The sequence below is a fragment of the Taudactylus pleione genome, unplaced genomic scaffold (assembly GCF_031769625.1).
Source record: "Taudactylus pleione unplaced genomic scaffold, aTauple2 ptg000073l, whole genome shotgun sequence".
In the NCBI taxonomy this organism is placed as follows: domain Eukaryota; kingdom Metazoa; phylum Chordata; class Amphibia; order Anura; family Myobatrachidae; genus Taudactylus; species Taudactylus pleione.
This window is the reverse complement of record NW_028284475.1, coordinates 7,995,372-8,022,197: the sequence shown is the minus strand read 5'-3', so window position 1 is coordinate 8,022,197 and position 26,826 is coordinate 7,995,372. Positions and strand designations below refer to the sequence as shown.

The 26,826-nt window shown below is 48.5% G+C and overlaps 1 protein-coding gene across 2 annotated transcripts in view; it reads left to right on the top strand.

Moving 5' to 3' along the window:
- Positions 1-26,826, top strand: part of ADAMTSL4 (ADAMTS like 4) — a 210,893-nt gene that overhangs the window by 72,437 nt on the left and 111,630 nt on the right. For both annotated transcript variants that reach the window (XM_088467660.1, XM_088467661.1), the window contains exons 4-5: positions 4,439-5,807; positions 14,746-14,848. In XM_088467660.1, the coding sequence (XP_088323786.1) occupies positions 4,439-5,807; positions 14,746-14,848 (1,472 nt within the window). The remainder of the gene's footprint in view (positions 1-4,438; positions 5,808-14,745; positions 14,849-26,826) is intronic.

The window sequence follows — 26,826 nt, the reverse complement described above, 5'->3', positions numbered from 1 at the left end:
GTGAGTAGTATAGATGGGAGTAGGGTAGGTGTGAGTGGTGTACCAGTGTGAGAAGGGTAGGTGTGAGGGTGTAGCAGTGTGATTAGGGTAGGTGGGACTAGGGTAAGTGTGAGGATGTACCAGTGTGAGTAGTCTAGGTGGGAGAAGGGTAGGTGTGAGGGTGTACCAGTGTAAGTGGTCTAGGTGGGGGAAGGGTAGGTGTGAGGGGTGTACCAGTGTGAGTAGTATAGGTGGGAGTAGGGTAGGTGTGAGGATGTACCAGTGTGAGTATTATAGCTAGGAGTAGGGTAGGTGTGTGGGTGTACCAGAGTGAGTAGTATAGACAGGAGTAGGATAGGTGTGAGGGTGTACCAGTGTGAGTAGGATAGGTGTGAGGGTGTACCAGTGTGGGTAGTATAGGTGGGAGTAGGGTAGGTGTGAGGATGTACCAGTGTGAGTAGTATAGGTGGGGAGTAGGGTAGGTGTGAGGATGTACCAGTGTGAGTAGTATAGGTGGGAGTAGGGTAGGTGGGAGGATGCACCAGTGAGTAATATAGGTAGGAGTAGGGTAGGTGTGAGGATGTACCAGTGTGAGTAGTCTAGGTGGGAGAAGGGTAGGTGTGAGGGTGTACCAGTGTAAGTGGTCTAGGTGGGAGAAGGGTAGGTGTGAGGGGTGTACCAGTGTGAGTAGTATAGGTGGGAGTAGGGTAGGTGTGAGGATGTACCAGTGTGAGTATTATAGCTAGGAGTAGGGTAGGTGTGTGGGTGTACCAGAGTGAGTAGTATAGACAGGAGTAGGATAGGTGTGAGGGTGTACCAGTGTGAGTAGAATAGGTGGGAGTAGGATAGGTGTGAGGGTGTACCAGTGTGGGTAGTATAGGTGGGAGTAGGGTAGGTGTGAGGGTGTACCAGTGTGGGTAGTATAGGTGGGAGTAGGGTAGGTGGGAGGATGCACCAGTGAGTAATATAGGTAGGAGTAGGGTAGGTGTGAGGATGTACCAGTGTGAGTAGTATAGGTGGGGAGTAGGGTAGGTGTGAGGATGTACCAGTGTGAGTAGTATAGGTGGGAGTAGGATAGGTGTGAGGATGTACTAGTGTGAGTACTAGTATACGAGTAGGGTAGGTGTGAGTGTGTACCAGTGTGAGTAGTATAGGTGGGAGTAAGGTAGGTGTGAGGGTGTACCAGTGTGAGTAGTATAGGTGGGAGTAGGGTAGGTGTGAGGGTATACCAGTGTGAGTAGTATAGGTGGGAGTAGGATAGGTGTGAGGATGTACTAGTGTGAGTACTAGTATACGAGTAGGGTAGGTGTGAGTGTGTACCAGTGTGAGTAGTATAGGTGGGAGTAAGGTAGGTGTGAGGGTGTACCAGTGTGAGTAGTATAGGTGGGAGTAGGGTAGGTGTGAGGGGTGTACCAGTGTGAGTAGTATAGGTGGGAGTAGGGTAGGTGTGAGGGTGTACCAGTGAGTAATATAGGTAGGTGTGAGGGTGTAACAGTGTGAGTAGGGTACGTGTGAGGGTGTATTAGTGTGAGTAGTATAGGTGTGAGGGTGTACCAGTGTGAGTAGTATAGGTGGGAGTAGGGTAGGTGTGAGGGTGTACCAGTGTGAGTAGTACAGGTGGGAGTAGGGGAGGTGTGAGGATGTACCAGTGTGAGTAGTATAGGTGGGAGTAGGGTAAGTGTGAGGATGTGCCGGTGGGAGTAGGATAGGTGTGAGGGTGTATTAGTGTGAGTACTATAGCTAGGAGTAGGTTAGGTGTTTGGGTTTACCAGTGTGAGTAGGATAGGTGTGAGGGTGTACCAGTGTGAGTACTAGTATAGGCGGGAGTAGGGTAGGTGTGAGGGTGTGCCAGTGTGGGTAGTATAGGTGGGAGTAGGGTAGGTGTGAGGGTGTACCAGTGTGGGTAGTATAGGTGGGAGTAGGGTAGGTGTGAGGGTGTACCAGTGAGTAATATAGGTAGGTGTGAGGGTGTAACAGTGTGAGTAGGGTACGTGTGAGGGTGTATTAGTGTGAGTAGTATAGGTGTGAGGGTGTACCAGTGTGAGTAGTATAGGTGGGAGTAGGGTAGGTGTGAGGGTGTACCAGTGTGAGTAGTACAGGTGGGAGTAGGGGAGGTGTGAGGATGTACCAGTGTGAGTAGTATAGGTGGGAGTAGGGTAAGTGTGAGGATGTGCCGGTGGGAGTAGGATAGGTGTGAGGGTGTATTAGTGTGAGTACTATAGCTAGGAGTAGGTTAGGTGTTTGGGTTTACCAGTGTGAGTAGGATAGGTGTGAGGGTGTACCAGTGTGAGTACTAGTATAGGCGGGAGTAGGGTAGGTGTGAGGGTGTGCCAGTGTGGGTAGTATAGGTGGGAGTAGGGTAGGTGTGAGGGTGTACCAGTGTGGGTAGTATAGGTGGGAGTAGGGTAGGTGTGAGGATGTACCAGTGTGAGTAGTATAGATGGGAGTAGGGTAGGTGTGATTGTGTACCAGTGTGAGTAGGTGAAGGGTGTATTAGTGGGAGTAGGGTAGGTGTGAGGATGTACCAGTGAGTAATATGGGTAGGAGTAGGGTAGGTGTGACTGTGTACCAGTGTGAGTAGGTGAAGAGTGTATTAGTGGGAGTAGGGTAGGTGCGAGGGTGTGAATAAGGTGGACTAAGCAGTGGGCTTTCAAAGAACATTAAGAGATACAAAGGCTGTGACCTGCTGTGGTAAGGATTTCCATAACTGGGTTGTGGCACTACAGATGTTTTGTAGGCAGATATTAGAGGTGGATAACACTGGTTGAAGTTAGGTCTGAGTTGGATCTGAGATGTATGATGGGGTGTTTTTGAGGTGAGTGAAAGTCTGAAATTGGTTCTGGCGGACATGGGGAGCCAATGTGGGGAATTGCAGAGTGGTGGTTTGGTGCGAGAGGAAGACTATAATTGCTTAAGAATTTAATACAGATTGAAGCAGGGGTTGCAATTATCTAGGCAGTAAATGCTGAGAGAGTAGGTAAGTTTTTTTTGGCTGCATCTTGTATAAGAAAATGTGTATTCTAGCCATATTTTGGACTCTGCAAGACTGGGAGAGAGTTTGGAGCTGAGGAATAGCAGAAGTAACAATAGCATGCCTCCCAACTGTCCTGATGGTTTTCACCCCAAATCGTATGTGTGTAATTGCAAAAAAGTCAGCGGAAAACTTGTCAATCCACGACCGCTATGGTCATACCTTGTGTGTTCACAGGTACTTTAGTATTGTTCCTGCTTGGCTGTTTTAGCAGGGCGTCATGCCCTGTCTGATTTTAAATTTGCAAAATGCGCTCGTCCTTATAGCAGCACCTCGCTAAAACAGCCTGTCCTGTGCCTTCCCCACCTGTGGGCCGCAGTGTCCCATGGGTGGGAAAAGTTGCGGTTACAGAATGCTGTTGGGCGAATAGATGGTACACTGTATCTATTCCAAGTGTGAGGAGAGCTTGGGGAAAGCCCAGCACCTTTGCAAGTCTGATGAATTGGGGGCATACCACAAGACCACGCCCCCTGACTGACCACACCCCTTTCCGCTTTGCCACTCCTTTTCCGGGAGATCACGCACGCCTTAGGCATGCAAGGCGTCCCTTCTCGCAACTCAGCGCCCTGCCCTGGTCACTGTCTAGTGGTAACACTGCATTAGGCTAAAATATTGTATCGGTCCTTCAGAATCGCTCCTCTACAAATTACACCTCCCTCTTATAGAATGTGGTTTCCCGTTAACATGATGTACCTTCGTTTTTTTCAAGCATGCATTTGATCATTTGTAAAGCCCTTCAGAGAAGACTCCACTCTTTAGTGGACCTCATGTGTAAACTATGAAATGGCAATAGTTTCCTGTCACGCTAGTCCTATACCTATTGTAATCCTGTATAGCAGTATAACACGAATAACGTGCTTACTGAAATGAACGTACAGTATTATCCAATTTCAACACTGTCAAGTTTTAAAATCCCGGCCAGTTTACAATAAAACATTAGTGCTCAGAACTTTAATACTTTTAAATGCCGCAGATGCAATTTTACAGGGTAGCCAAAACAATCCCGGCTCTGGATAACAATCTTGTTTATGTAAAGTAAAGTGATGGAAATTTGTACTTCATCTCCCCAGAAAAGGGACTTTTATTTTCTCTACACTGAGCCGAGTCAGTTTAAAGCAATTAAGTGTTTGAATATCCTTGCAGCTTTCTGAATGCCTTGTATGGCCAGCTCCTGCACAGAATCTGTTTTCCTTTGCCGACCCACAGCTTGTGCCAAGAATTACGAATGAGGTGAAAGGGGATTTTTTTTTTTTAAGCCAAATGATAACATTACAATTATGACATCCCTCATGAATCAAAGAGCCCACTGGTGTCTATTAATAATCATTATCGATGGAACTGTTCTTAGAATTCTAAATTATTTATCTGACGAAATTTATAAGTGATTAAATGAAATAAATCAAAAAGCTTTTTGTTTTTGTCCCATAGATCTCGAGTTAGAAATTCGATTAAGCCTGGGAAATACGGTTATGGGAAAATACCGTTTTCATTGCCCCTCCATACAGATAAAGAGGAGGCACAGAGGTTTAAGAGGCATCACAAAATGATGACATTTGGCACCACTACAAGCCCGAGGAGAGAGAGGAAGGACATTGGGACAACGAAGGTATCGTTAGAAGACCATGGAGTATACAGTAGTGAGTCTCCACATCATGACACAGGCTTGGCTGATGTGTCTTTAAAAAAAGGAACCCCAACCCCAAGAAAAGCAAAGAGAATAAGTCGATCTTATCATCCATCATGGCCGGAACAACCTGCCGGCTCTCCAGTGGAAAGGTGGTATACTGGGTTCCAGCACGAAGAACCTCAGGGACAACATGAGTCCAACAGTGGTGGAAATGTTAATTCCACTCTGGAAGTCGAAAGTCAGATGTTTATCCCTAAAAGGACAGACACCAGTCCAGATTCCCTGCATGAGCTTTGGGATTCTTGGGAAGATATTGATAAAAGTGGCGGCCTGAGCGATACTTCAAATGAAGAAGAAGAAGAAGATAATGATGATCTGGTACAGCTCAATGAATTTGGAAATAGTAGAAATATTCATGATCCCAGCACCAGAACATCAGAACCTCTTGCCCAGAAGCCATCTGTGGTGCAGAGGATACCATCAACACAAGCTTCAACTCCGGCTCCTTCCACCCTTATGCATTTTGAAGAAGATGAGCACTCCGAGATGAAACCGCTGAAAATATCTGCATCTCAAATGCCGGAAGGTCAGTCTCTTTTGGTAAAGAGGCAAGAGAGTAAGAAGATGAACTCACCCAGGATGTTTGGTGCGGTCAAACCAATGCCAAGCAAGCTAGCTGGTCAGCGGATGGATATTTTGATAAGAAATTTGGCAAGTAGACACCAGGCCGTCGGTGAGAGGAGCATTCAGAATGATGGAAGCTTTATACTGGACGAAAATGTAGCACAATCACATGGTCTTGGCACAAGACCATTACAAAATAGTGATGCCACCAGTGCTGAACTAACTGCACATGAGCAAATCAGTCACAGGTCATCCCACCTGCCTAGGTCCCGCAGCCAGAGGCAAAGCCCGTACAGACCCAACATAGATAGCGGCAGGACGTACCAGAGCATATTCAGAGACAACCCTTCTGCTCCTAGACCTCTGCAGGGAGATCCATGGGCATCACATGGGAGGAATCCACCCTTCACCTATGAAAGAGGACAGGACACAAGACAAAGACTGCAGCAAAATTCGGAACCTCCCCAGTTCAACCTGTACAATCCAGGGTCTGAAAACTTTCACTGTGTGGGAGAGCAGAAGCAGTACAAGTCATGCAACCAAGAGGTATGATGATATTCAGCTGTAAATACTGTAGTCCATAAAACCAACCAGGCAGTTTAGCTCACCATTGTGTAGGCATCAGATAAGCTCCCCAGTAATCTCTAGCTCTATTATTGGTTTTCAGAACCTAATATTTTCGATTTTTCCAAGTCTCTGTTCTTAAATGAGAAGAGGAAAGAAGCCAAAATGGTAGGTGGATTTAGCTGACCCAACAGGTCCAATCAGGTGACTCCTCTTAAACAAAGCAAACTTTGGCCACTTCAGGGATAGGTCACTTGCTACCTGGTTGTCCCAAACTGTAGCAGAACGGATCATGTTGAACTGGGAGAAGCGATTTCACAGCACACCGTTCTCTATGTACAGAATCTCATGCTCCTTTTCTCTTTACTACTAATACTCTGTCTACTTTTAGGTTTCAAACCTTTGGAAGAATTAAAGTTTACTACAAATTAAGTAAACTGTAATACCTCTTTCAGGCATAGGGGCAGATGTACTAAACTCTTGAAAGTGATAAATTGGAGAGTGATAAACTACCAGCCAATCAGCTCCTAACTGTCTTTTTTTTTTCAAATGAAGAGGTCTATGTACTAACCTTTGGATGGAGATAAAGTAGCAATCAATCAGCTCCTAACTGTCATTTTTCAAACGGAGCCTGTAAAATGACAGGAGCTGATTGGTTGCTAGACCCCACAGCCTGTGACATGACAGTTAGGACCTGATTGGTAGTTCATCATTTTCCAGAGCTCCCCAATATATAGTCTTTCGACCTGGGTCTCGGCTATGTGTGAACAGACCCGACCCGGGCCGGATATCTCTGTACCACGACTCTGCTCTGTACCAGGGTTATTCCCGCCTGTAGTGTGAACACTGCGACCCAGGCTTTTAGACCTGGGGTGTCCTGTGAAAATACTTTATTGGCTGTTTGGGGTGCTTGCAGGAGACCTCATCTGCAGGCGCCAGAGCACATGACGGTGGAGCAGACGCAGTTTCTGACGCCGTAGCTCACTGAGGGGACAAACGTTCGCAACAGCTCTGGTAGAGTCTCCACCCATCACCCATCAGCCAAGTCGCTGCCCAGTTTTCATGAGTCCATTATTGTGAGCCAAAAAAAGCGTCCCCTTTCAAGGACTCGCACTGAATGCCAGGGTAGACACGGGTTCAGTGTGAACGAGGGTCCCTAGCTCTGATATACGAATTGAATCAGTGTTCAGAACCCTTTGTCGAGCCCCAGCTCATGTCTGATGGGGGTATAAATGGCCTTGTCTCTGTTACTAATATGGGTTTTACTCTGGTGTCGCCACATTAGCATATTGTGAACCCATACAGACAGAAAAACCTGCATAATACTGCAGGGGTCTGGTCACACACTCGACCATTACCATGTCGACATTCATAATGTCGGCACCACTATGTCGACATTAGAATGTTGACGTGGTTCGACATGTTGATTGGCACAATGACGATACCCTATACTACCATGGCAATAGTTGAAATCTTGTATGACCTGCATTACACAGTCCCTCTGGGGCTGCGGCAAATGTTCCATAATATAATGTCAGCTTCTCTGTTACCATAGTAACTAATGGAACGCAAGCTGCACTTTGATTGATTGGTTAGAAGTGCTAAGGGAGAACCTCTAAGTTTGGTGAATGTCATTGTGTGAAGGAGACGTGGCAGTAGTGCTGATAATCTGTTACAGCACACAGTGCTTGGTAAACTTGGTAAAGTGCTTTGCAGTTTGTCTAACCCAGTGGTGTCAAACTCGGGCCCTCCAGCTGCTGTGGGACTACTTATCCCAGCATGCCCTGCCACAGTTTTAGCATGCCCTAATAGCAAAACTCTGGCAGTGCATGCTGGCATGTGTAGTTCCACTGCAGCTGAAGGGCCCGAGTTTGACACCACTGGTCTAACCCGTCTCTATTAGCCTCTCACTCCTTCTCTGTCCCAAGATGGCGGCCAATGTGTGATCAATGTTTTTATATTCTAAGCACTTTGATTTATAGCAGCTGCAGGTCAGCTCCCGATCCTTAGCCCCTCTCCTCCGGCACCCTCTCCCGACCTCTCCACCCTTCTTCATAACGCTGTCCAAGACCAGGGCAAAACCACCATCTGCTCTCATTGATCACGTTTTATCTGAAATCCGTTTTATCTTCATTCAGTTCATCAGTCAGCCTATAAGGTGTTGGGATCAGTGATGCATGCTGGGCACATTATCGCGACGTACACACACGTGCGCAATTGTGTGGACACTGATTTTTAACCCCTGTGTATATTAGCAGGTAATGGATAATACACTCCTTGCTGTAAGTTATATGATTGTTTCTACTTCAGGGTCCATAGGGGTCCACAGGGTGACCTTGGGGTATAGCTGGATCCTGGATCCTCGGGCACCACGGAGTTAAAGCTTTCAGCTGCTCCCAGGATGCACTTGGGTCCAACCTCCCCTATACCCCGCCCCGAGCCACAGGCACCTCAGTTTTAGATGGTGCCCGGCCGGAGTCGGATCACCCTGCGGCGTGGGCTGCAGGAGCAGCCCCCTAAAGCTTTTAATTTTTTATTTAACTTAGTTACATTTATTTTATTTTTTTTTTCTCCAGAGCGGCAGCACTGGGCTGTCTGTACAGACGCCCACGCTGCCGCTCCTTCTCCCTGCTGGCGACGTGACGCCAGCACTGAACTGGGGATCGCGGCGGGGGAAGCCAGAGTCTGTACTAGCCGGACTCTGGTTTCCCCCGGGACTGCTGCCGGAAGACGCCGGGGAGATCAGGTAAGCCGCGCACCGCTGATTAGCGGCGGTGCGTGGGTTCCTTTCAAATGCAGTCCCATGCCCCCGGTCTAGGGGACAGACCGGGGGCGCTAGCGGTGGCGGCGGGCCCCCCCTCCAGCGGAAGCATACCCCGCCAGACCACTAGACCACCAGGGGGTTAATATGCTAGCCAGGGGAGGAAGCCTTCCCTGTCTAGCGGCTCCTCCCCTCAGCTCAGCGCGCCTTTCAGCACGGAGTCTGGCGTCGCTGAGCTGCAGCTACTCGGCCACTCCTCCTCTGAGGTCTCCAGCAGCCATTTTCTCGGTGGCAGCGCAGATACTCTCGGGGAGCACGCGGACCGGTCCCCCTGTGTACCTCTCCCCCGACAAGGACAGTGTACACAGCGCTATAGCCCTCCCAGACACTGAATCTGGGAGGTTGATTGTAGTGGAAAGGTGCAGTGAGTATATCTTCCTGCATGGTATGTGACTTTTGCTAGTGCTGCCTGTCTGTGTCTTTTTTTCTACTTACTGTCAGCCTATACCTATCCCTTTCCTTCTCCTTCAAGCCCTACAGGTGTGCGGGGGAAGGGTGTTTCTACTGACCTCACCTATATAGATCACGTATTTGTGAGGTCCGTCACATACAGTTGTGTGCTACACGGTGCCATATTGTGGGCTGTTGTCCAGCACACGGGTGAGTGCGCACGTTTTCTTCCAACGTCATGTCCGAGGAGGAGATTGAGCACTCCGGGGCTCCGGTATTGTTCTCCTGCAGGCGCTGTTCTGCAGGAGTGGATAGGGAGGATTTGTCACAGGACGGCCTGTGCGGACGGTGCCAGGCGCTCCCTGGTATGTCTAAACCTCCCATATCGCGATGTTTTCCCAGGTGCTGGTGTCCATCGCGGACCGCCTTTCGGTCCCGACTGCCGCCCCTACTAGGGCGTTGTCTCAGCCTGCCATCCCCCATTCCCCGGGTGTCCCACAATTATTGCAGACTCCCCCGGGGTCTCAGCCTGTTGGTCCCTATGCGGGGTTGCCAATGTATATTCAGTCCACCCCTGTGGCACAGCAGGCTGTGGTGCCGTTTCAGGCTCCTGTGGCAGCTCCTCCACCCTGGGTGGATGCGCTTTCCCACACTGTCCAAGATTTGGCGGCAACATCTTCGGCTTTTCAGTCGATGTTGCGCAGTGACGTGCCCTCGGATGATGGTGAGGTGCAGGATGACTTCCATCAATGTGCGGGCTCTGGTTAAGGCGGTGCGGGCCATTCTTCTGATTGAGGATGAGGCACCCGCTCCCAAGTCGAGGTATCCTAGTTTTAAAAAAGCTAAGGTTACTTCTGCAGCGTTCCCCTTGTCTGATCAGTTGACTGATCACATGGCGGTGGCCTGGCAGACACCCAGTAAGCGTTTCCTGCCACAGAAACGCTTGGCGTCCAATTATCCATTCCCGGAGGCGCATTGTAAGAAATGGGAAACTCCGCCTGCAGTCGATTCCCATGTAACACGCCTCATCAGGAGTGCTACTTTGCCATTGCCGTCTATATCCTCGCTGAAGAATCCTACGGACAGGAAGGTGGAGACTTGTTTAAAGTCTATTTATTCTCTCTCAGGGGCTGTAGCCCGGCCGTCCATGGCCATCTCCTGGGTGGCCAAGGCCATTGAGGGGTGAGCCAACGCCTTGGAGGACGCGTTTACGGATGAAGCTCCGGACGTCCAGAGGGCGTTGTTAGGACAGATGAGATGCCGCCTCCTACATTGGAGAAGCATCTTTGGATGCTAGCCTGTTGACCTCTAGGGTTTCGGCGGCAGCAGTGTCTGCTCGTAGATCCTTGTGGTTGCGGTCTTGGAGCGCAGACGCGGATTCAAAGAAAGGCTTGGAGGCCTTACCTTTTAATGGAGAATTACTATTTGGTCCGGACCTGGACAAAATAGTAGATACCCTGGCGAAATCCAAGTCAGCCTTCCTCCCTTCAGCTACTACACCTGCTAAGGTCCGGAGCTCGGCCTTTCGTTCCTTTCGGGTTCAGGGCAAGGCAAAGGGTCAGTCCTTCCCGAGGCAGTCCGCACCCAAGACCGCCTCAAAGCCAAAGAAGCAAGCCTGGAGTGCTAGGCGCCCTTCTTCCAAGCCAGAAGATAAGCCTTCTGCGTGATGGGACGGGCCTCCCTCTGGGGGACCCCAGAGTGGGAGGCCGACTTCTTCAATTCGCCCAGTGCTGGCACAATACCACCACGGATGCCTGGGTGCGAGAAGTGGTCTCCCAGGGGTACGCCCTGTCTTTTCGGCACAGGCCGCCTTGCCAGTTTTTTTGCACAAGTCCTTCTCAGGACAAAACCAAGGCCTTGCAGGTTCAGGAAGCCATAGAGGCCTTGCTGACGGCGGGGGTCATTATACCCGTACCACAGTCTCAACGTGGGATGGGGTATTACTCTACGCTGTTTCTGGTGCAGAAACCCAATGGCTCTCATCGCCCCATCCTCAATTTGAAGTCCCTGAACAGGTTTCTCAGGGTTCCCAAATTCAGGATGGAAACTTTGCGTTCCATCATTCTGGCGATGGAACCGGGGGATTATATGGTCTCCCTGGATATCCAGGACGCCTACCTCCATGTGCCTATAGCAACATCGCACCAACAGTTTCTGCGGTTTGCTATTCTCCACAACCACTACCAATTCAGGGCTCTACCCTTTGGTCTCTCCACGGCACCAAGGGTATTTACCAAGGTGATGGCGGTCATGGCGGCTCACCTTCGGAGCCAGGGGATACGGTTGCTACCGTATCTAGACGACCTCCTCTTGCTGGCAAGCTCCCCGGAGGTACTGATCCAGCATCTCCACCTAACGGTCGCTTGTCTACAGGCGCACGGCTGGTTGATCAACTGGAAGAAGTCCTCCCTCATCCCATCACAGCGGATGGTTCATTTGGGGGCCCTGCTGGACTCTCGTCAGCAACGGATTTTTCTGACTCCAGAGAAGGTCTCCTCCTTACAGCTGCGGATTTACGGCTGTCTGAGCAGTGGCAGAGTGTCGGTGCACTCAGCAATGAGAGTTTTGGGGTCCATGGTGTCGGCATTCGACATGGTGGAGTTTGCCCAGTTCCATTCCAGGCCCCTGCAGGGGCTGATTCTTTCGGATTGGAAAGGATTGCTACACAGGATCCGCTCTCAGATGCTGGTGTTGTCCTCGGAGGTGCGTCTGTCCCTAGCCTGGTGGCTGCAGACAGCTCATCTCATAGAGGGGCGCCCCTTTTGGATCCCGGAATGGGTTCTGCTCACGACAGATGCCAGTCTCCGGGGTTGGGGGGCGGTGACAGGCTCCTTGTCACTTCAGGGTCGTTGGTCGGCGGAGGAAGCGATTCTTCCCATCAACATCCTGGAACTGAGGGCAGTATACAGAGCCCTGCAGTCGTCCGGCACCGCTCTTCACGGAAGGGCCGTTCAGGTGCAGTCAGACAATGCCACCACGGTGGCGTACATCAATCACCAGGGAGGGACTCGCAGTCGAGCTGCGATGTCGGAGGTGTCCCGCGTCCTGGCTTGGGCGGAGCGCTATCTTCCAGCTCTCTCTGCAGTTTTCATCCCAGGAGTCCTCAATTGGGAGGCAGACTTCCTCAGCCGTTACGACGTGCATCCCGGGGAATGGTCGCTTCATCCAGAGGTTTTCCAACTACTCGTGGACAAGTGGGGGCTGCCAGAACTGGACCTGATGGCGTCCCGTCACAATCACAAGCTGCCCGTGTATGGGTCAAGGACAAGGGACGCAGGCGCAAGTCTGATAGACGCGCTGTCGGTGAGATGGCTGTTTCAACTGGCTTACTTGTTCCCTCCGATATCTCTGCTGCCTCGGGTCCTGCGCAAGTTCAAACAGGACGGAGGCACACTGATCCTGGTGGCCCCAGCGTGGCCCAGAAGGCCGTGGTACTCCGATCTGCGGAGCTTGTCCATTGACGCTCCGTTCCTCCTACCTCAACGGCGGGACCTGTTGTCTCAGGGGCCCTGTCTTCACCCGGATCTGGGTCGACTATCTTTGACGGTGTGGCTCTTGAGACAGCCATCCTGAGGTCTCGGGGCTTTTCTAGCTCCGTTATTACCACCATGCTGAGGGCGCGCAAGCCGGCTTCCGCGAGGATCTATCACAGAGTGTGGCACACTTACTTTCAGTGGTGCGAGGCCAGAAAGTATGATCCCCAGGTGTTTCGGGTTTCGTGTATTTTGGCTTTCCTTCAGTCTGGTTTGGACTTAGGATTACGTCTTTCCTCACTGAAAGTGCACGTGTCTGCTCTGTCGGTGTGGTTCCAGCACAGGATCGCTGCTATGCCGGACGTACACACCTTTTTCCAGGGAGTTTTAAGAATCCAGCCTCCCTTTGTGCCACCTGTGGCCCCGTGGGATTTGGCGGTGGTTCATCGGGCCTTACAGGGTCCGCCTTTTGAGCCCTTGGAGTCAGTGGAGCTCAAGAGGCTAACTTTTAAGACTGTTTTCCTCTTGGCAATTGCTTCTGCCAGGAGGGTTTCAGATTTGGGGGCGCTTTCTTGTCGTCCCCCTTTTCTGATTTTTCATCAGGACAGAGCGGTACTTCGCACTCGTCCTGAGTTCCTGCCTAAGGTGGTTTCCAGGTTCCACATTAATCAGGAAATTGTTGTACCAGCCTTTCAGTCGCCTGATCTTTCGGCTGGGGAGACTTCCTTAGACGTTGTCCGTGCACTCCAGGTTTATGTGGACCGGACTAGTTCTGTGAGGAAGTCGGATTCTTTGTTTATCCTCTTTGGTTTTCACAAGAGGGGTTGGCCTGCCAACAAACAGACTCTAGTCCGTTGGCTTCTTTCTGTTATTATTGAGGCTTATATGCAGGAGGGTTTACCTGTTCCAGCCTCTGTTAAGGCTCATTCCACTCGGTCTGTGGGTCCCTCTTGGGCTGCTAGACGTGGCGCCTCTGCTATTCAGCTGTGTAAGGCGGCCACCTGGTCTTCCATTCAGACCTTTTTGAGGTTCTATGCGTTTGACACCTTTGCCTCTCAGGATGCATCCTTTGGGCGCCGGGTTCTCCTATCAGCACAGGAGCGTCCCCGCCCTTAGTTGGACTGCTTTGGGACATCCCCAAGGTCACCCTGTGGACCCCTATGGACCCTGAAGTAGAAAACAAGAGATATGGTAAGAACTTACCTTTGTTATCTCTGTTTCTACGAAGTCCATAGGGTCCACAGGGCACCCGCCCTGACGCACCTGGCTTCATATGGGCTGTGTGACTGGTCACCGGTTTTCCGTCTCCCATTTCTGTGAGTATGGTTCTTGTGTGTTCCAGTCTTCCTTCTCTCTGTTTCGTCTCCTCCTCCGGCCTGGGCTGCTTACCAACTGAGGTGCCTGTGGCTCGAGGCGGGGTATAGGGGAGGTTGGACCCAAGTGCATCCTGGGAGCAGCTGAAAGCTTTAACTCCGTGGTGCCCGAGGATCCAGGATCCAGCTATACCCCAAGGTCACCCTGTGGACCCTATGGACTTCGTAGAAACAGAGATAACAAAGGTAAGTTCTTACCATATCTCTTGTTTTTAAATTACCGAGGGGTTCTGTCACCATATAACAGCCCCATGCTACAGGCCAATTGCATTTATGCAAGTCGCAGACATCGGAGATGGCTGGTAATTTAGTGTAGCAAGTGAAATTTTCTAAATACACAAGTTCTCCTAATGATCCTTGAAGTGATGAAGCATACCTCCCAATATGACCCCCTCCAGGAGGGACACAATGCTCTGGTCCTGGACTTCCCTAGTAAGAGGCGGGGCTGCAGCGCAGTTCAAAATTCAAATAGGGGAGTCACACCAACTGTCACTTCACACACTGCCAGACATCACTGGCTGGGAGTCACTGGCAGTTGGTGTGACTCCCCTATTTGAATTTTGGACTGTACTACAGCCCCACCCCTGGAGCCTCCACCAATCATAAATTACCAGGGAAGTCCAGGACCAGAGCATTGTGTCCCTCCTGGAGAGGGTCATGTTGGGAGGTATGATGACGTAAGAGATTAGAAGCAAACACACTGATATTATTCACTGGAGTTTATACATATATTAGGATAAGGTGTGTTCATTTCATGTCTGGAAGCAGAAGCTTTAATACCAGTTCTGTATTACATGTTCCATGTTTTGTTGGCAGCAAATAGCAGGCAGTGACTCCCTTTTGCCCTCCCTTTGTGTTTACAGCCGTGTCCAGCGGGGCTTCCCGATGCCCGGGCTCTACAGTGTGCAACGTTTAACAGCCAGGAGTTCATGGGTCGCCTGTACCAGTGGGAAGCGTTCACAGAAGGTAAGGCTCGGGGTGTGTTCGGAATGGCACCGTAGCACAATACAGCCATTGTATAATCACTGGTCAAGGTGCACATATAAAATCTATACAGGTATGTAAGCTTCATATTCCTGCATTCTGACAAAATGCCCTCCCTCCTCTTAGTGTCTCTTTCATGGCCGTATGGAATTTAGAAGTGCTTCTACCCACAATTCATCAGCGGATAAGACTGCACTCGGGTAGTTGTGCAATAAACCAAGATGTATGTTTAGTGTAAAAACAACTTTTTGGATGTTGTAGGATCCTTTTATCAATCCCAGATCAATCAGAGCAGAGCTTATTCCTTTCCCTCTGTATATCCAGCTTATCATGGCTCACGCGAAAAGCAGAAATTGCAGCACTAATGTAAAACTGTGAGAGTGACCGTTATGTGCACTATACATGGAGCGTCGCACTACCAGTAAGGGTTTTCAGTTTGCCCGGTTAGTTTCACTTCGTTGGCTGGTCCTGTCTCTTGCAGTTACGAGACTGGATTACCAGATCCATGTGTGATCAACAAAACCTTATTCCTTTTTTATACCTGCGAGACTTAAGAGACGAGCTCCAAGATCAGAGTTGTAGCCCTTATGTCCGTTTAACATTAACAGATATTTGAAGTGTAAATTTGAAAGCACCTTGTAACTTTTTTTACATTATTTTTGTTTTTTACTGTACATAATAATTTTTTGAACACAAGGCTGCCATGTTCGAAAACAGCTCTTATGTAAAGGGGATCAGCCATACAAACACAAGCTTGCTTTACTTCCATTTGTGTTGTGGTGTCACCAATCACTACGCCGTAATTACTGTGTGCTAGGCGTATTTGAGAGGAAGGACGCAGTCGGCCTCCATATTGCTCGCCTGCGCACCATAATTAAATATAATATGTTCATCTTACATTCTATGAGATATACAGATGTGTACTCATACGCGGAGCGTCTTTCCTCCATACGGTGCGAGCTGCCGGGCGCAACGGAGATGAGTAGCATACCGTATTTTTCTTTTTGCGTCTTAGTTGCAGTGTAAAGGACACATCTGTAAGAAATAGCTGGTGGCTAGTACCGGGATTTGCACCTCAGCTTTCCAGCTACAGGTGGCCCAGTCCTGCTGGTGAGAACGTGATTTGCCGGGCGGTGGAGAGAATGACACGGGAGATGTTCCGCTGCAGGAAGGATGCTGGGATGTTTGTGAGGAACACGCGTGCTGGGCTGATAGAGAGTCGCGCACACACACTGAGACTATAAGAGATTTCCATTTCCTCTAGTGGTTCGTGTCTCACTATTGCTCATATCCTGTATTGTTCCCTGTGGTATAATGCGTCCAGCAGTCATTTCAGGGATGTCCCAGTCACACTCCCATCATTAAACAGCAGGACGCGTAAAACCCCATCTGTGTGACCTCAGCATATCAACTGCTACTGGGTAGTGGGCTGTTTATCTGTATACTAGGCTCCACGGCGTAGGATTGCATCTGGTAACTGGAACGCAAGCAGGCGAAGGGCTTAGGGAGCATACACACGGTCAGATTTGTCAGATGAACGATTTGACCAACGATTTGAACTATGAACGATTTTTGACTGCATTAAAATGAATGGAATCGTCCAAATCTGACTTCAAACACATCAGATGTCCGATATCGTTATCTGACCATCGGAAACGCTCATCGTTCAGACATGTCCGATTTTCCTTCAGATATGAACGATTTTTTAAATCGTTATTGTTCAGACCTGAAGAAAAATCTGACCGTGTGTATGCACCATTAGTCTGAGACAAAGGGGCCTGTTTATCAATATACAGCTACAGTAAAGGTTTTCTATCATTGCAATCCACTCATAAGTTAGCCGAGGCAGCTGAGTGAAGCCCATCTCCCCGGCATGGCGGAACTGGGTGATCCTGAGGGGGTGTGGCCAAGTCTGGGAGGTGTGGCCATGCCCTTTATGAAAACAAAACCATAAATACTTGCGCTATTTCCAGTAGTAGAGTCAGTAAAAAGAAGAAAAAAAAGGAGGGGCCACTCATGGGCAAAATGAATGAGTATCGCAATGACGCTAGTCGCATTGCCAAGCCCCGCCCACTTCAGTGATCGCTGAGGGAGCAGCCTTGTGATGACATCATCTCACACTGCTCTTCCTGCCCACTTGATGTAAATCGCATAATATAGACCGCCTGCTGTACAGCTTATTCCTGTTATACATTATAAATACACTTCGTTGTCACCCTGGATTCGAAGTCACCCTAGATTCCTGTCACCTCTCATGATAGCCTTGTGTGCCTTTTGTATGCTCATGGATCCTATATAATATCTTAGGATAATATATTACAATGTATAATATACACATATTTTTCTAATAATAAATGCTAAAGTGAGGTCACCTCTAGTCACTGTTTACACAGATATGAATGAGAGGAGTTTGCAGTTATAGTAACGTTACATCATTTGTGTAATATAGCCGGTTATCGTTGTATCAGCAGATGTCATAGGGGGAGTGAAAAGTTCTGCTAGCTGAAAATACCTTAAACCGCTGAGTACTGGCAGTGTGAGGCTTGTGTTTCAGTTGTCCTAAGTTCTAAGTAATGTTGTAATACTATTAGGGCTGTCATGGACGGTGATCGATGCAGCAATCGCCAATACGGTATCATTGCATGGTCCCTACGGTGAACTGTGTCACTGTTTTCATTCAGTACCGCAGGGCTACAGCCGCTACCCTCCATCTTGCTTGCTTCGCGTAGTCTCCCATCATAACCTTCCCTGCCCATCAGGCAGAGAGACGGTTAAAGGCGCTTTACGTTCCTAGAACATGGTGTCAGGCAGCAACTTCCAAACAACGTGTCTGCTCTTTTGAAGTGTTTGCTGAACCTCTGCTTATGTTTTCATCTTCACTGATCTTTTTTTTAGGTTCACCGCATTCCCCAAGCCTGCAACCCCCTCCTTCACTTCTATTTTTGAACAGGGGATAAGTGTTGCTAAGTCCATCTTGCCTGCCCTTCTCCTGAGTGGTTTAAACCCTTTGACCCTCGCTGACCCCTGACCTTTTGCACTCTGTTTAGCCATGTGTATTTTAAGAATATTTAAAGTCACTTTTGATTTTAGGTCTCTTCATGTCTTGCTGGTTGGTTGGATGGATGAGGGTCCTCAAAGTTTTTTTTTTTTTCTAGCTTTTGAAAACACAGGGGGAGATGTATCAAGCGGTTTCAAAATTTGGAGAAGTGGAGCAGTTGCTTCTAGCAACCAATCTTATACCAATGTATAGAATGTACTTGATATATGTTGTTGTTGTTTGTTTTTTCCTGTTGCTATACACACAACCCAACTGTCCCGCTTTAGGCAGGATATACTTGATTGTTACAGACTTGTCAAAACGCACAGTAATGTTTGGTAGTATATCCACTGTACACACCTGCCAGTGGATGGTCACAGCCTAGAAGTGTGTGTTCAGAAGAGGGTGTTGCGTTGGGGTGGTTTATTGCGCCTGGAAAGTGGTAGAAACACGCCTGGCGACGGGACCTCCCCCAAACGCCTCACCCATGTGACCTGATTAGTTCCCCTTTTTTAACGAAGTTATGCCCGCGTCCCAATTCGCAAAGATAGAATGTTTGGAGTGCTACTCGCAGTTGAGGCAGCCGTTTTGTAGGCAGAACTAATTTGCATTTCATTATTTAGATTTTAATGATCTCATGGAAGCCATGCCTCCGTAGTGTCGGGGTTTCGTCTCTTCTCTGGTTTACAGAACCTGTCTAGGGCCACATAAAGGTTGATCGATATTTCTGTAGTGAAGAGTTATTTATCAGCCACTGGCTTGAAAACTAAACCATTCTAAATCGTTACGCCAAGCGCATTAATTCCCCCCTGGCCAGGAGTTGGCCATTATAACCCTCGTCCAGGAATACATTTTGGAAAGGCTTCTAAATATGTGAAAACAGCTTAGTCCTGGCCTGGAACATTAGCTATTTTTAAAACCGCTTCAAATGCGGAGCTGTGAGCGGCAGATAGCGTTGTCTAGAAATAGCAGCTAAAAAGCTGTGCCTCTCCCAGCATGCTGGCCTTAGATCGGGCTGGACGTTGCCAGCACATATCTCGGGACGTGCTTTGATCTAGAGCTGTGCCACAGTTACCTGGAACTGGCGCTGAGTGATGTGCCTCGATCGCGTTACTTCAGGTACATGAAAAGATGATAACATTAAGAAATCTGTGCTCTCGGGATTAGTCTGTCCTTTACAAAGTACTGCTGAGGAATGTGCTAACATTCTTCTTCTGGCCGTTGCAGACTCGGATGATGATAAAGCCATTATGTGATGACATTTTCTGCGACGACCCTTTTTCCTCGCTTAAGCTGGCCACACATCTAAAGATTATCTGTCCAACCAGCCAACTAGTTGATTGGTTGGTTGGAATGAAAATCTGTTAAGGTATGAAAGCAAATGACTATCAGCAATTTGGTCCCAAACGCCGGAAAATGGACAAAAACTGTTGTTTGAACAAATTGTTTAGATCAAACATTTAACAAACTTGTCTGACCGACCATTTTCATCTGTTTTCTGGTATTTAGGAGCAAATTGCTGATCATCAGTTACTCCCATACATTACCAGATTTTCATTCCAACCAATCAACAAGTTGGCTGGTTGGATGTAAGCTGGTCTAGTGTGTGGCCAGCTTTACAGTATATCTGCTGCTCTAGTAATGAAATATATAAAGATAGCTAAACATTTTTGGGTTTATAATCTTTTTCTGGAGGTGGGGGGGGGTCTGTCATTAAATATTCAAGGGGTCGGTTCAGTTAGACGCAACTTCGTCCCATATGTGAGTATACGTGGCTATACGCCGCACTTGCGATACTGCAGGTCTTGAAAAATGTTGTTCGCAGCCCAATAGGGCTGTGTAGAAAAATCCACATGTCTAGGGCGAGGTCTGTCCGTGATGGGGGCGAGTTGTGGGGCCGTTGATGGCATTTCCATGCTATAACAATGGCAACTCTCCTCCCTCGTGTCTAATTGACTTGACTCCCAAATATGTTGTCTGAGAGCTGTATATCCTATTATTATTATTATTATTATTATTATTATTATAATTATTATTATTATGTAAAGAGCCGTAACTAGACTTTTTGGTGCCCTGTGCCAGAAAGAGCATTGGCGCCACCCTCATTTTTCAAAGGGACATAGGCCCTCATTCAGAGGCGCTCGCAAAACGTGAATGAGGGCGGCCGCTTGTGTTTTGAAGTGCGGGCTCCTGGTCGCTAGCTAAGCTGTGGGTTACCACCCACAGCTTTAGCGACCAACCAGGTTGATGGTCGCGATGGTCAAGACCATCGGGTCTTGCGACGAGACCCTAAGGTTGGGTCTCGGCAACCACAAGCCCCAGGGAGCTTCCTGCTCTGATCGAGCAGGAAGCTTCCCACTGACATCACTGCTGATGTCAGTGCGGCCGCCCACAAAACGGCAGGCGTTCCTTAAGGAACGCCTCCCTTTGTGAAACCACCTCCCCTCCCCGCCTACTAAACGGGGCGAGCTGTCGATCAACATCGACAGTCGCCCCGTTGGTAGCGAGCCCTGGAGCGAGAGAATATCTCTCGCTCCGGGGCATGCGCAGTGCGGCCGCTGCGCGTGCGCAGGGCCTAAACATCGACCCGCTTGCGAGTGGGTCTGAATAAGGTCCATAGTGTACCCAAAAAAGGGCCATGGCCTCATGGGGCAGGGCCAGGGAAGAGATAGGGGAGGCCAGGAGATGCCGGGGAAGAAATAAGAGGAAGCTACAAGCAAGAATGATAATAAACAGAAATTTGACAGGTCCAAACAGCGCCCCCTGCCCTGTGCGATGGCACCGGCCGCACTACCCTAGCTATGGCCCTGATTATTTATGAAGCACCACTATATTACAGACTTACGGATATTTGTAATTCACATTAGACCCTACCTCTATTACCTATGTAATGCAGGTTACTGCAGCCCTTATTTAAAAAGAAAAAAGCCCCCAAAGCCTCTCCAAGTTGCTTTGTGGTACCCTGCAACTTGCCATATCCAGTGCAGAAAGGGGAGTTGTGTCCTATACACAGGTCTGCCTGATGGTGTCAAGTCTAGGCTGAGCAGCACAGAAAGAAACCAGACCTAATGAGCGGTGCTTTAGTAAAAGTAACAGGAGTCCTCTAGTGTATTTCTATAACCCTTCTCTGTCCGTGTAAATGAAGAGTATAGGACAGAAATGGGAGTTGGTTTTGGGACTCGCATGCTGCCAAGTGTTAGAGTAAAAGCAGAGAATGTACATTTTTCAGCGCAGAGAGATAATTACAGAACATGTCAGGTTGACTTGGACTGACCACACACGGCGCAGCCGCCTTCTTGCCGAGCTACCAGACCTGTTAGCCATTTGGCCTCGTGTGCATCACCAATTTGCACAGAAATGTTTAATAGGTTGCCAGGCCTAGAGACCAGACCGTGGTATACCATACCTCCCATCTCTGCCCTTTTATGCTGGACAGTCCCGTGAAGCTGTCCTGATTCCGGAGCTGTTGAGAGATCTGTCCTGCTGACTGAAGCCCCTTCAATGCATACCAGCAGCAGGTATGCGTGGCATTGAAAGGGTGTGTTTATTGGGGGGTAAAGGCCAGAGAACGTCCTAGCAGGGTCGGATTAACAACAGGGTTGATGGGACTGCAGCTCCAGGCCTCCACATAGAAATAGGCCCATCAGGAGGATGATGATGCCTGGCCTCTCGCTTGTTTTATCGGCTGTCAGATTAGTCGACACCCAGAAATGCCCACTTCACGTACTGTAAGGAGAGAAACAGCCGCAGATACGCAAAGATGGGTACTTTCGGTACGGCGCATGCGGTTTGCCATAATTCACCAGATACGCACAAATCTAGAGCTGAGTGCAACTGACAATCAGGCCCTTAGTGCATGTGTGTGTGTCCTCTAACGCACCCTCAAACCCACCTAATGGGAGTTTGCTTACAGAACCAAGAATAGACCTTACGTTTTCAAACTCATTTACTATGCTGAATTTATTTTAACTGGCAGGAAAAATCCGGGTACTTTTTCCCAGTGTATAGTGCCTGCTGGAAATTTCATTTAATGTCCTGGTTGTCAGTCGCCAAAGTAAATATCAGGACAGGGGGTTAATTGAAATGGCACCTGGTATAGAATAGCACGTCTGCATACCACTGCCATGGCCTCTCTGATTAATCCGCCCGGTGACGCAGTAGTAGAAACATCTCCGCTGCTTCCACTCGGCAGGATGACACCTTGTCTAGCTGCGATCACCTCTGCTTTGTACTGGAGCAGGGAAAACACATACCAGCACGGTGTGTCAGGCTGCAGGAAACACAATCAGAGTTTTGCACAATTAAGGGATTGCAAGAGCAAAGATCACTAATGTCTTGCACAAACGAACGTCTGTCTGGCTATGAAAACAGTTACCTGGTTCACGTGGGACTTTAGCACGCTCCCAAACCTGTGCCGAAATAGAGAAACATTTAAGGTATTCATAAATAAGATTACATTTTTTTTTTTTAATGAAACTGAATTCAATTGTGTAAATGATTACCCAGAATCCTTCACTGGAGTGTGTATTACGTGCGTATAAAGATTACTGGAATACATCAATACTGAAATAATTTCTAAGTACTGTATACTCCCTAGTGTCCCGGCTTTCTCTAGGTTGTCTGGTTCCTTAGGGATCGCCTGCTATTCTGTGCTAACCTGGAAAAGACCAGATTGCAAATGTATACTTCCAAAACCATAGGATGCACCATTGGTGTAGTCTGAGGCCTTAAGCTGCATACACACGTAAAGATTTTCTGTCCAACCATCCAACTAGTTGATTGGTTGGAATGAAAATCTGGCAACGTATGGGAGTAACTGACGATCAGCAATTTGCTCCTAAATGCCAGAAAACAGATGAAATTGGCCGGTCAGACAAGTTTGTGAAATGTTTGATCTAAACAATTTGTTCAAACAACAGTTTTTGTCTATTTTCCAGCATTTGGGAGCAAATTGCTGATTGTCATTTGCTTTCATACCTTACCAGATTTTCATTCCAACCAATCAACTAGTTGGATGGTTGGACAGAAAATCTTTGTGTGTGTACCCAGCCTTAGAGTTGGCTATATAGTTTACCTGGCAGGGGCTATATCCATACAAGGCTAGGGTATCTGGGGGGGCCATAGCAAGGGCTGTTCCTTTTCTCAATACAAGCGAGCTACAGGGTGTCTGAAATGGTTCAGAAGTAGGTTTATAAAGCAATATAAAAACACACTTCCATTATTTTAAAAAGCAAAATAATCCCCACCCTCATACACCCAACCCCTTCCCAGATTCACCCAACTGTGCCCACACTCCTAAATCCACTCCCAATTTTTGACTAACCTCCGGTCAGGGACACGACAGCCATAATCGAGACACTTGGGAAGTATAAAGGTGCCTACACACTTGGTGATATTCTACACGATCTGGCTGATTCCGATGCATCAGAACGACAGATCATGTAAAATATGCCAAAATCGTGAGTCCCCACTCAGGATGCAGTGCGCGTCCCCGCTGGTCGTACATCGCATCTTCAGATCTGCCGTGCTGTAGGGCAGATCTGCCAATCTGGGACACAATGCACTTGAGAAATGTCTGGCTGCATGACAGATCATTTGAAGATTGGACACGGCAAACACCAAGTCGTGTGCAGAGCTGTCGAGGAGAGTGTTCAAGGGAAATCGTGCACGATGTCGGATCGTGAGCACATCACTATGTGTGAGGGCACCTTTACCCCTACTGACGCTGAGGACTGTCTTATACATGTTTGTTCACCCCTAAATTAACTTGATTAAGAAATAAAGATGCAGAGGCAAGGACTATGCGTTAAAAGGGCAGCTATTTATTGCTGATAAACCAACAATTCAATGGTTGCATGCCAACCCAACAATTGCATTGCGGGCAGTGTCCTCTCTATGGGTGCCCTTAAATCAAAAGTTGGGTATCCAACGTAACCTTCCACCACAGTATTTTACCCAAAAGGTGGATTCCCTTCCCCCGAGAAGGTAGTCCAGACTCCCCAAACAATTTCTGTGGAGAGGAGTGCGACCGCTGAGCCAACTACATGCAGGCTAATGATTGGCCTATTTTCCCTCCAAAACTTGTAGGAGGCCCCAAACGGAAAACAGAGCTTATAACCATGTTGGGGTATGCAACATCTGAAGTTGGTGCCAGGCAGAAGAGACATGCCGGAGCCGTGTTGCATTTAACACGCATCTACCAATGTTGGTATTCCCGTAGCTGCAATCATCTTGTTTGTAGGTGGTCTGCAGCTTCGGGCCTCCTACATGTGAAATATGCCGTACAACCGCAAAAATAGGGATGGAGGGTGGGGAATTTTCCTCAGTGATTGAGGCCTGTCCTGAAGCCAGTATCTTAAATAACATTACAAACTACTATATTCCCTTAACACTAGCTATTGGTAAAATCATAACCGGTGATCACCACTCAAGCCAGCGCCCAGCCTCATGGTTTAAGCCTCTCCAGGCTTATGGCAGCCTTCTGTTGTTCATAGAGCAGGTTTTAAAGTACAACCAGTGGGTTGTTTTTGACACTTAATTCAGAAGATGCTTGCTGCCTACTGCCATACTTCTATGAAAGTCTACTCCACATATATAGTATAGGATTTATTCACTGCAATATATAGCCATGCCTGTGGAGCAAGACTTTCCACGACTGTGTATTTTCAAACGCCCCTACTCGCCACAAGACCTAAAGCGCCCATTGACAGCTGCACAATATACACACCAAGCCCAACAACATCATTTTGCTTGGAACGGTTATTTCTGACTGATACCTTTCATTGACATCACACTTCTCCTGGCAATTGATGCTTTAAAGTACGTAGCAAAACGTATGCCAGGCCTTTTAACTTTTCTCTAAGCAACGCTTTTAGTGCAATAAACATGCCTTCATATGAAATCAAATGCATGTCTCAGTCAAAGGGCACAGCAGCCTTTTTTGGAATTCATCAGACACAAACTTTAGCCCTAACTTCTATTCGCTCTGTTATTCCAGAACATATTAAACTGGCGCAAGAAATAAAAATAAAAAAACAAACAAAAAAAACTTTCCCTCAGTTCAGTTCTAAAACTTTGGCGAGGCAGCCAGCTGGGTTTTGTAGGCCTCCGCTGTATCTGCAGTATCACTAATGTACGTCCACCGTTACTGGCTGCTCTGTATTACCCTGCCTGCTTTTATGAGAGTCCTTCCAGCCAGATCGGCCAGTAATGCCTTGACGGGGAGCTGCAGTTTCCTCTGAGAAAGTCCAATTAAACTGAAATTATTTAGTAAATATTAGGAGCAGCGGGAGTCCGCCATTCCCATGTGTGTTTGTGTGGAATGTGACACAGGCCCGCTAAGTGCTGACGGCAGAGCCGGGATCCATCAGCCAGGGTAGAGCCATTACCACGTCCCGGCAGCTATTGTTAATCTAGATTTTTCTTCTTTCATCTGCTGGTCGAGACGACATCAAAACAATGTGGCTTTGAGAGAGGCCCAGGATATTGCTCAATGCAGAGACTGTCTGACCTGGGTGACTATTGCAAATATATTCGCTTTAGCAAACACTCATTAGTGAGTTAGCTTGACGTGACGTACAATTGCACATGGAAAGCCAAAAGTATTCTGTAATCCCCTGTTTCTAAGGAACATATAAGGAACTGTGGGCCTGATTCAGAGCTGAACGCTCTGACCAGAGCGCTCGCTCTGAATCAGGGCCCTCCTACCTTTTTTTGGAGCGTCCTCCTGCATGGACGCTCGCATAGCTGTGGGTTACCACCCACAGCTATAGCGAGCGTCCATGATGATGGTCACGATGGTCTTGACCATCGCGACCATCGGGCTTGCGACGGAGACCCTGCGGTAGGGTCTCGGTGCCGCAAGCCCTGGAGTGATTTTGGCTCTATCAGAGCCAAAATCACTCCCACTGACATCACTAGTAATGTCAGTGTGGCCGGCTTGAGACGGTAGGCGTTCCCATGGGAACGCCTCCGTCTGGCAGACACGCCCCTGGCACGCCCACCAAAGGGGGCGTGCTGTCAATCAACATCGACAGCACGCCCCCTTTGGTGCAAGACCCGGAGCGATGGAGAGCCCGTCGCTCGCCGGGTCTCGCGCATGCGCACGACGGAGCTCCCTCCGTCATGCGCAGTGGGGGAACATCGACCCGCTTGCGAGCGTACTGCCACTCACGAGCGGGTCTGAATGACCCCCTATGTACATTATCCTATTGCGAACTAGAGGTCGTCTTTCTTACTTGCATAATAAATATATATATATATATATATATCTTTTCACGGTATGCAGTCAGGAAGCTGACGGTCGAAATGTCAACCGCTGGCTTCCCGACTGTGCAATCCTGACAGGGGACTAATAATAGGCATCGAAATCCCGACGCCTAACATTATCCCTATGCCGGGAGCCCTACGCTCGGCATACCGAACGAAGGTAAGGCTGGCGCGAACAGACGCAGGGGGTGGAGGGTTTGAATAGGGACTCCCAGGGGGGACATAGGGTTAGGCTAGTGGAAAGGGGTGTTAGGGGTAGCACTGAGGTACCAACAGGGGCAGTTAGGGATAGGCACCTCCCCGGGAGGGTTAGGTTTAGGCTGTGGGAATGGGGGAGTTAGGTTTGGGCACTTACTGCGAGGGGGGGGAGGGGTGTTGGGGTTAGGCACCCCTAAGGAAGGGTAAGGGGGGGGGCAGGGTTAGGTTTAGTTAGTTTACTTACCTATCGGGAATTTCACTTCTGCTGGTCTCCCGGCGTTGGGATTTGAACCTCCGGCCATACCGATCCCATAGTCACACACATATACACAATACTGTGCAAAAGTTTTAGGCAGGTGTGGAAAAAAATGCTGCAAAATAAGAATGCTTTCAAAAATAGAAGTGGTAATAGTTTACATTTTGCTAATGGATAAAAATAAAGTGAATGAATAGAAGA